Source organism: Asparagus officinalis, chromosome 9, assembly GCF_001876935.1.
Source record: "Asparagus officinalis chromosome 9, Aspof.V1, whole genome shotgun sequence".
Taxonomy (NCBI): domain Eukaryota; kingdom Viridiplantae; phylum Streptophyta; class Magnoliopsida; order Asparagales; family Asparagaceae; genus Asparagus; species Asparagus officinalis.
Genome location: NC_033802.1, coordinates 36,856,426 through 36,867,179, shown reverse-complemented (window position 1 = coordinate 36,867,179; position 10,754 = coordinate 36,856,426). Strand labels below are relative to the sequence as shown.

The 10,754-nt window shown below is 38.1% G+C and overlaps 1 protein-coding gene across 1 annotated transcript; it reads left to right on the top strand.

Annotated features, from left to right (window-relative positions):
* On the top strand, nucleotides 4,655–6,145 carry LOC109823370. Its single transcript, XM_020389644.1, has one exon. It carries the CDS (start codon nucleotides 4,655–4,657, stop codon nucleotides 6,143–6,145), a length of 1,491 nt encoding a protein of 496 aa, XP_020245233.1.

The window sequence follows — 10,754 nt, the reverse complement described above, 5'->3', positions numbered from 1 at the left end:
TCCAGTTCCAACCTTTCTACATAAATATTTCCCCCCTCAACAAACGAAACAACCGCAAAATTTCTGAATTTTTGGAAATCAGAGTTTATCTCACCTTCAAACTGAAGAATGACAGTAGAGAAACGAGGACGCTCACCAGAAACTTTCAGCTCTGCCTCGAGATCTCCATAATCTCTTGGTCCTAGATCTTGAAATTGAGAGCAATTTTCTTGAACTTTTTCTTCTTCTACCACCGACAAAATCCTTTTCCCCTTATCCTGCATCTGCACTGGATCTTGAACTCTTGATGAAGAAAAACCAGAAGCCACTCTCTCACGCCTCCATTGCCATGGATTTGCTCGATCAGCACCACTACCTCTAGGATTTTTTTTCTATTGCTCTCAATTTTCAATTTTGTTGTTTGTGAAGCCTAATTTACATGTGAATACTCATGTAACCGGGATCAAGAATTACACGCCTACCAGGGGCACGAAGGGCCCCATATCTGCAACAGTGCTATAGAGCTGGCACAAGAATAGACATGTTTTGGTGGCAACACATCTATTGCTGAGACAAAAATATTAATTTATTATTTGTAATATTTTGGTTATTTTGTAATCTTTGGCCTACTGATAGAGATCCTATCAAGTATACATATATTCGACCACATATTGTTTTATTAAAAAGAGATAAAAATAGAGACAACAAAGGAAAGTGAGAAGAGGTTAAGAGATTTATTGAAAACCTTTATTGATTATTAGTCAAAGCGAGACCTTACATGCTTTTGAGCAGGTAATTACATTGATTTTCGAACCTTGTTAAATTCTTGTGATAATGCGATTATTTTTTCTATTTTTGCTCTTTGTTTTATCGATTAGCTATCACGTTTTTCTTTTCACTGTTAACAATTAGTATCAGAGCCTTGCTCGAGTTCAGTTCGTGAAAGCTTATCATTCAAGTGAGAGGGAGGATTGACCATAAAAACCTACTAGTTTCAGACTCATGCGATGCATAGATTGTTGAGTTTGTAAAATTTCAAAATAGATAAATGTCAAATCTTTCAAAATTTATGTTCCAAAAAAAAAAAAGAAAAAAAGAAAAAAAAGAAAAATGAAATCACATTTCGAAAGTATGACTTTCTAACTCTTGGATGCTCTCTTTAACATAGGGATCATGTTAGTTTTAATTAGGATGGTCTTGGTGTGGATTTCATACTCTCTACATGCTTTGTATTTTCATACATACAGTCTTCTGCTATGTATATTGCATGTATTTAGCAGAGATTTCCTTCAGATATAACATCATTGTTCAAAATAATAGTATGCTATTTTGGTCAGTATTTATCTGATATTTTTTCTAATAAAGATAAAGTCCTTAGAATAATACTAGACTATCAGAATTTCGATATTGATCGTAATGAAGAAGAGATCTGATTAGTCGCTAATGTATATTCTAAAATATTCCTAATTAATGAAGTGTTGAGATATGACATCATCACTTTGGCAAGACTATTGTGTACTCTATTTGTCCTTTTGAAGGGCGATGATCCATCTCTTAGATCATTGATGTGGAGACATCAAGATACAATATACATGGGACTCATTAGTGAATGAGTTGACTGAACGACTCACCGAGAATATTTAGTTGGTAATTATACTTAACTGTCAAATAGAAGTTCTCAAGTGATATAGTACAAAGCAGTCTCTTGACCTGAGGTATGAGTGCAATATCTTACATGTCAGTATAAGTGTACTTAGACTTTTACCTAACCATAGTTCTCATTGAGTTGTGCATAACGGTTCTTGTTGGGTACATCCCGAGATATAAGTAGATATTGAAATGTCAAGATGATATTTGTCTCTCCCAGTATAGGTGGTTGGTGTCATAAGATTGTTTGATATAGCTATAACCTGAAAATACTTGGCCGAGGTGAATAAGATAAATGGAGTGTAAGTTTGATCTTATAGGTTTTGAGTTTAATATCAACAAACACTAATCAAGCTATTAGGGTTTGACAGTTTACCATACTCTAGGCTCGATAGTTTGACATGGTTTGACGAAGAGACTGGACTGTACGATATTATCACTGAGTGGTCCTGATAAAATTGGATAAGCATCTTGCAAACCTTTATCACAACTTATACCCGGGTAGTCTTCATGTGTAGCTAGCACATTTGTTGTACTTATGGATATGATCCACTATCGAGTTTTAAGTTGGACCCTAAAGTCACACCAAGAGCGTACTTGAATCCTATAAAATACAAATTTATAAAGTAATGCGTATGATTGATACACATATATGATTTTACCGGATACACATAAACGATTATATGTATTGGTAAAATCAGAATGCTATGTGTTTAAGAAATAATTTTCAATATTTTTTCCATAAAGTTAACTTTTAATCAACTGGTTGACTTTTTGGTCAACAGTTGACTTTTAGATAACTGGTTGACTTTTTGGTCATATGATGTCTTATTAGTTAATGATTGAAAAATACCAAATACCGTATTTATAAAATACCGTATTAGTAATAATGATGTGGTATTTTTCTTTATGAAATATATATTTTATTATACCATGTTTAATTAGTCATGAGATGAGTCATTAAGTGATATGGTTTAGGAACATGATTTTAAGCACATGGTTTTGATTTTTCATGACTCATTGCATGACTCATGAGATGAGTCATTGCATTACTCATGAATTGAATCATTACTTTTGATGACTCATGCTATGACTCATGAGATGAGTCATGACATATCTTACTTTATAAATATGAGCTCTCTCTCTTATTGAAAGGTTAATGAATGAACGAATAAAAAATTAGTTTTCCATAAGAGAATAAAAAAGAGCTCTACTACCTCTTACTAAACTCTAGCAATCTTTGGGTAAGAGAAAGTAGTAGGATTTTAAGAACCCCGTGGTGGATATCTTGCCTTGTGTCTCAAGAAGTCTCTAATTTTTCACGTTCACTTGAAGCTTTGAAGATTCACTACAAGGAGGTTTACTACAATAAGAAGCATGAGCTAAGGGTTGTTCAATCTACCATCGAATCACGCTTCAAAAGTATGACTTTGAAACTCTTGTATGCTCTCTTTATATAAGGATCTTGTTAGATTTAATTAGGATGATCCTGATATGGATTTCATGCTCTCTATATGCTTTGTATTTTTGTACATATAGTCTTCCACTGCGTATATTGCATGTAGAGAAAGCACAGATTTCCTTTATGTTAACTATAATAGGTACATGTTTACCATACCAAGTCTTTTTCCTTTATCTTGTCATTTTTTAACTTTAGGGTTTAATCAAACTTCAAACAAGTTGAAAGTTTAAGAAAGTGAGAACTAAGAACGCTTGTGGAAATGTGTCTTCGTTATTTATTTGGTTGATGCGAATCTTCTCTTGATGGGAAAGATAGATTGTAATCAGGGTGTTTGGAATAAGCCTAGTTTAATGATGATCTATTTTTTTTCCAACTTTGGAAGATGATGATTGATGATGTTAGCCCAACTCCTGAACTTTTTTTAGCCATAATGCATGTGTCTGTTCCTGTCAACTATATACAACACATGTTAACGATCTAAGCTTGGTCTCTTCCTGTTAAGTATATACATTATATGTTAGCTATCTCATATGACTGCTAACCTTGCATCCAACTACTATCCGAACTTAAAAGTACATTCACAACTAGTATTTATAGTTCACAATCAACCCATATAGTTATTAAGTATATACCTTACATGTTAACTATCTCATGTGTCTGCTAACCTTGCACCCAACTACTATCTGACTTGAAGTAAAATTACAACTAATCTTTCACAATCAACCCATATCATCATTAGTTTGTGTTAGGAGAGAATAGAAGGGTTAGAGTTAGGAGAGAGTAGGAGGATTCTAAACAAGTTGAAAGTTGAAGAGCATATGTGCTAGTAACCAAAAACGTCCAAAAATCACTCATATAATCAACCCATACGCTGCCATAGAACAAATCGACAATTACATACTTCTCTAAACCAGAAAGCAATGGCAATATATTCTAATCTTAGAAAACTCATGTATATAACCACAAACCCTTTTTCATAATCTAGGAACAAACAAATTTCAACTCAGCAGTAAAAAGTAAATAATCATAAACATGTCAAAACCCAAAAGCCTGAAACCAACAAATTTTTTTTTTCTAGTCACACATAATTATTAAGCAAAAGTTCTTTTAACATGATTAACATTGAGATGACAAAATATGGGGGCAAAATAAACCTGCAGGAACTAGAATCTGGAAGCAGTTCTTGCTCAAGATCTGTGCAATCTGAACATTATCAGCAATTAAAAACAAAACCAACGGATGCGAATCTCAAGGTAAGTGGTCACCAAATAGCCATGCAAACCTACCAGGGATCAGGGCCTCTGCACGCTGTGCATGTTCTGCAGCATGGAAGGGGTGGAATATCTCTACATCAAGGTGATAGTTCAACTTACCAGGGATCAGGGCCTGTGCATGCTGTGCATGTTTTGCAGCATGGAAGTGGTGGAATATCTCTACATCAAGCTGAGTGTCCTTGGATGGAAATACAAAGGAGGGCTCAAAAGAAACCTGTTGTAATTGGAAATTCATTCTCTCAACTGGATGATTTGGCTAATAATCCCTCTACTGATAGAGAGGGCAGCTAAGATGAATCTCTCCTTTCTGAATGTTAGAGGATTAAATAAATCCTCTAAACAACATTTAGTGAAAAATCATTTATCTCAATACCATATCTCTATTCAAGCTATTCTAGAAACAAAAATAAATGATAGAAAATTGCCTATTGTTGCCAGGAAAATAGCAAGAAACTGGAGCTGGATATCAAATATTAATCTTGTTGGGAAAGTCAGAATTATCATTATGTGGGATCCTAATATTCTGGATATTAAAGTGGAAATCCTCTCAGCTCAACATATCACTTGTAAGGTCAAGTCTATGGATGGAAGATTGGAGAGTTTCATCACAGCAGTGTATGGTTTTAATCAAATAAATGCCAGAAGGAGATTATGGTCAGAACTAAATGATGTTTTTCAATCTGTTGGTAATTCTCCATGGCTCCTAAGTGGGGATTTCAACTCAGCTATAAATAATGAAGAGAAAATTGGGGATGATTTGCTTTTGGAGGCAGATTTTAGAGACTTTAGTGATTTTATCTATGATTGTCAGCTCAATCATCTAAAAACTATGGGGTGTTTTTACACATGGAACAATAAACAAGATGCTAGCTCTAGAATTTGGAGTAGATTGGACAAAACTTTGGTGAATGACTCTTGGTTACACATGTTTTGTTCAAGTCAGGTTGAATACTTACTTCCTGGTTTCTCAGACCACTCTCCTGCTCTGATCTCAATCTTTGAAGATAATGTCCAAGGCAAAAGACCTTTTAAGTTCTTTAATATATGGACAAAGCATGACACTTTCTTACCTACTGTTTCTAAAATCTGGCAAACTGAAGTAGCAGGCTTCAAAATGTATTCAGTATGTACAAAGATGAAACTACTGAGAAGTGCCCTAAAGGAGCTCAACAAGAGGCATTTCAGTAATATTAGTGAGCAAGTTCTAAGAGCAAAACATTCTCTGGAAGAGGTGCAAAATAACCTCCAAGTTAACCCTTTAAACCCCTCTCTTATCAATAGGGAAAGGGAATGTATGCTGTTATACAACAAACTCCTTGATTGTGAAATGTCCTTTTATCAGCAAAAAGCAAAAAATGCCTGGAGTATCAAAGGAGACAGATGTACTAAATTCTTTCATTCAATAGTCAAAAACTACATGCATTACAACAAAATAATGGCTCTTTATAATAGTCAGGAACAAAGAATAACTGAGGGGGATGAAATTGCAAGGGAATTTGTGTCCTACAAAAATCTCATGGGAGTTGCAATAGATACTATAACCCCAGATACAAGGGTCATTTGTTCAGGTCCCTGTCTATCTGCTGCACAAGCCAGTTTACTATCAAAAACTATCTCCAAGGATGAAATCAAAGATGCTCTGTTCTCTATGGATGGTAATAGGTCCCCACATCGAGAAGGTTTTGGAGCCTTATTCTTCAAATCTACTTGGTCAGTAATAGGTGATGAAGTCACCCTTGCCATTCAATATTTTTCAAGACAGGCAAATTATTGGGAGTGGTAAATTCAACCTCCTTAACTCTTGTTCCTAAGGTGAAGTGTCCCAAAACTCCCTTAGATTTTAGGCCTATATCATGTTGCAATTGTCTATACAATGTCATTTCAAAAATTTTAGCCAACAGGATTAAAACTGTCATGGGGTCTTTGGTTAATGAAGCACAAAGTGCTTTTATTAAAGGCAGACATATAACAAGTAACATCTTGTTGGCACAAGAGCTAGTAAAAGGATATAATAGAAAGCATATTTCCCCCAGAATCATGCTTAATATAGATATCAAAAAGACCTTTGATACTATAAGTTGGAAGTTTATTCATGATATGCTTAAGGGGCTGGGTTTTCCTGAGTTGATGATTACTTGGATTATGGAATACATATCTAGTCCTAAATTCTCCATTTCCCTTAATGGATCCCATCATGGGTATTTCAAGGGAGAGAGAGGCTTGAGGCAAGGGGACATTTTATCTCCCTACCTTTTTATTTTGGGTATGGAATACTTATCCAGGAATTTAGATATGCTGAAAAATGATAGAGACTTCAAATTTTATCCCAAATGTGGCAAGCTCAAAATCACACATTTGATTTTCACTGATGATTTACTTTTATTTAGCTATGGGAATCTAAATACAGTGCAGAAGCTATATCATATTTTTCAACAGTTTAGCAAGATTTCTGGGTTAGAAGCAAATCAGGATAAATGCTCAATCTATTTTGGTGGGGTTGATGACACAGTTAAGAACAATATTAAGCATCTCTTGAATTTCTCAGAGGGTACACTACCTATTAGATATCTGGGAGTCCCACTAATTTGCAAGAGGCTTACTTATGACGATTGTTCCCCTCTCATCAACAAAGTATCAGATCAATTCTAGACATGGAACAAAAATAAAAATCTCTCTTATGCGGGTAGACTACAAGTCATAAAGAGTGTCATCTTGGGTATACAAGTATATTGGACTTCAAATTATATACTAACAGTCAAGGTATCTCGCAAGATTGAAGAATTATGAAGACAATTCTTGTGGGGGCAAATCTAACCATAATTCTGTTTCCAAAACTCCTTTAGTTTCCTGGGCAAGAGTATGTCAGGGGAAGAAGCAAGGTGGGTTAGGAGTGTTCTCAGTCTCTATCTGGAACCTGGCAGCTGCTCTTAAGATACTATGACATATCCATGTCAATAAAGAGTCTCTCTGGATCAGGTGGGTACATGGAACCTACTTGAGACGTGTAGACATCTGGAATGTGGTTGCAAAAGTAGGAGATTCCTGGATGTGAAAACAGCTGATGAAAGCTAGAGATAAAGTAGTTCAATCCTGTGGAGGAATACAGAGTCTTTTGCAACTTCTTAACTCCTGCAATATCAATTCTAATTTACAGATTTCTGTAGTATACCAAGCCATTTCCCCTGCTGTATATATGGTGCCATGGTATGGCACTGTGTGAGATAAGAGATGCTATCCAAAGCACGCTTTTATATGCTGGCTAACTGCTCAAAACAAATTACTAACCCAGGATAGATTGATGAGAAGAGGAATTATAAGTGAAAATGTATGTTGCCTATGTCCTGCAGGAAGCTTAGAGAGCCGTGATCATCTTTTTTTTGAATATGGCTACTTTAGAGAAGTATGGAACAATTTAATGGATTGACTTTATTTCAGCTGGAGATCTTGTAATTGGGATCTTCTTATGAACTAGTACTGCACCAGGCTGAGGGGAGGAGGTTTTAAGCAGGGTATAAAAAAATGGCCTATCTACAGAATTTGGTGCGAAAGGAATGCAAGAATCTTCCAGTCTAAATCCAAAGATGTTGAACAATTGACTAAAGATAGCAAGATGGATATATTGATAAACAACCTAAACATTCCCCTTTTGGAGGAGAATAAAGCATGGCTCCTCTCCTTGTAAAACTTGTATAGTTTACAGGTCTCGATTGCTTTCAGAGTTGGTTCTCTTTTCCCACTTTGAGAAGCTTGTAGTTGAAGGGCAGCTATATATTGTTGATCGGATGCATGCCAAATAAATGCTGATGGTTGAGAGGTAGAAAATTTAGAGGGGTCGGTGGACCTGCTGTGCATGGTGTGCAAACTCAACTAGTGGATCATGAGGTCTTAGCTCCTCAGCAAGTTAAAGGCATGGTATATATGATTGATCAGGGTGTGTGCATGTTAGCCTTAGCCAAAAATGCATTATATCTTGATGTTAGTGTTCGCGGGGAAATTCGTTGCTTTCTTCATTAATGATTCCATTGTACACTCTTGTAATAGTTTATCGATTACAAAGATCCGGTCTTTTTATAAGATCCGGTTACAATGAAAATCAAATAAAAAGAAATGAAAAATTACAACTTTGTTTCCTTATTTGTCGAACGAATCGCGAGCTCCTGTTTTGCGGTCGCTCGCTTTGTGGGTTCTTTGCCTGCGCCGGGGTTGTTTGCCGTGGACCACCGCGAGATCTAGATCCGGTCGGATCTGAGCAGTATGACGGGTATTATTCCACCAAGGGAATAATAGCCGGGGAGGATTGATTCACTAAGGAAACAATCGTCCAAGTCTCGGGATCTAAGACCAAGCTTAGATCCGGAGTGTAGCAACGTAGATCTGAGATCCGGTCCTCTCGAACACCTGCCTTTTTTGGCGTTGACGATCGCTGAGCACCAGATCTGAAGGAGTGAATCCCCGAAGTCCCAAAGCTTCAATCTTTTTTAAGTTTCGAGTCTCCAATCCAGCAGGGCTTCGCCTCTCTCCAAAGTTTCCAACCCTCTCAAATGAACAAGGGGGTGGCTTATTTATAGGCCTCTCTATAAACCAGTGCCGCGATAAGAAAACAAATGCTGCGACACCTGTCACTCGCACTCGCCACCTCGGCCTCGACGTGGCCGCGCACTGATGCCGAGCCACCTTGGTAGGCTCGCCACCGAGCCACCAAAGAGGTGGCCGGCGGCCCACCTTGGTGGCTTCGGCCACCGAGCCACCTCTTCGGTGGCCTCGGTGCTGTGGTCCGAGCCACCTTGGGTGGCGCGCCGCAGCCACCCAAAAGGGAGGTGCCGCTCGCGCCTCCGAGCACCAAATGCGTCGCGCTCGGCGAGGTGACGAGCAACCTAGCAGGCTGCTCGGCCTCCGCAGCCCACCATTCTGGTGGCATCGGCCTCCCGCAGCACCATTTGGTGGCTCGAGGCAGTCGTAGGACCGACCCACCCCATTTGGCCTCGCGCCACCGAGCCACTTATGTGGCTCGGCGAGCACCACTTGAGCTGGCCCTCGGGCCACCGAGCCACCTTGGTGGCTCGGTGAGCCGCCTCGGTGACTTGGTTTCCGAGCCTCTTTTCGGGTGTTCGCCGCGTCGTCCGTCATCCGGTTCTGTCCGTGATTTGATTGATTTAGACTCTGATTTGGTTGATCTGATTTGGCAGTAAATCCAGATCCCGATTAGGCAGTAAATCCGCTTCTGAGTTGGAGTCCGAAACCGATCTTGATTCGATCGTCATTCGTCCGAGTAGTCCTTTGGTTGGATGACTCGTTGACTCTTTGATCCCGCACGTGAATGGACGTATTCCGTTGCTTGCGTGCAATTAGTCAATCTCGTCGCCTCGTTGGTTTGTCGGTTTGTGCCGAGCTGAGCTAAGGGACCTATAAGCAATTTTATATGCCTACAGATACCCCCTCCAAAGTATTTCAGTCTCGTTCTTTTATAGAAGAGTCTGGAATACTTTGGATATGCATGTCCCAACCTTCAGTCGGTGTAATGGGACCTTGGAATGACTTGTGTTCTTGATTCCTTCAATCCTTCAGGCTATTCGGTGCTTTGTCGAATGTCTGTAAGAGTTCCGGTGCTGCATTTATTGTCTGACCGTTTGTCGGAAATTTTGAACCTTGAAGTCGATTCCTGATTTTTGATCTTCAGCTCGTAGAATTGACCATCGATTGCTGGCGTCGAGTTTTTATGTGCAACGCATTGTCCGGCGTTGTGTTGTTGAGTTATCCTTAAGAATATTTTTCAGAAAAAATACTCTCCAGAAACTTTTCAACCAAAATTAGGGAACAGTTTATACTCATATACCTTATTGGAGTAAGAAGCAGTTTATACTCGGAAACCGATCTTGATTCGATCGTCATTCGTCCGAGTATGCCTTTGGTTGGATGACTCGTTGACTCTTTGATCCCGCACGTGAATGGACGTATTCCGTTGCTTGCGTGCAATTAGTCAATCTCGTCGTCTCGTTGGTTTGTCGGTTTGTGCCGAGCTGAGCTAAGGGACCTATAAGCAATTTTATATGCCTACAGTTAGTTGGTATTTTTCTTGTAAAGCTCAGTTTACATGGGTTTTTCTTTTGAGCTTTAGTTACAATTTTTTTGATATCTCATACATATGATGAGATTCTTGATGTATATACATTATCACATATTTGGTGATGAATAAATCTTTTCATTTACCAAAAAAAAAGATTAACATTGAGATAAAAAGAGCCGCCCAAAATGAGGTCAGATAAAAAGATCTCAGTTTGTAAGTAAAAGGAGTTAAAAAAAAGAGTTCAATGGATACTAAGTGGCAAATTATACTGCAATAGCAAGTTGCGGAAAAACATCTTAAAAAAGATTGAAAAGAAGAAGGAAAGAAA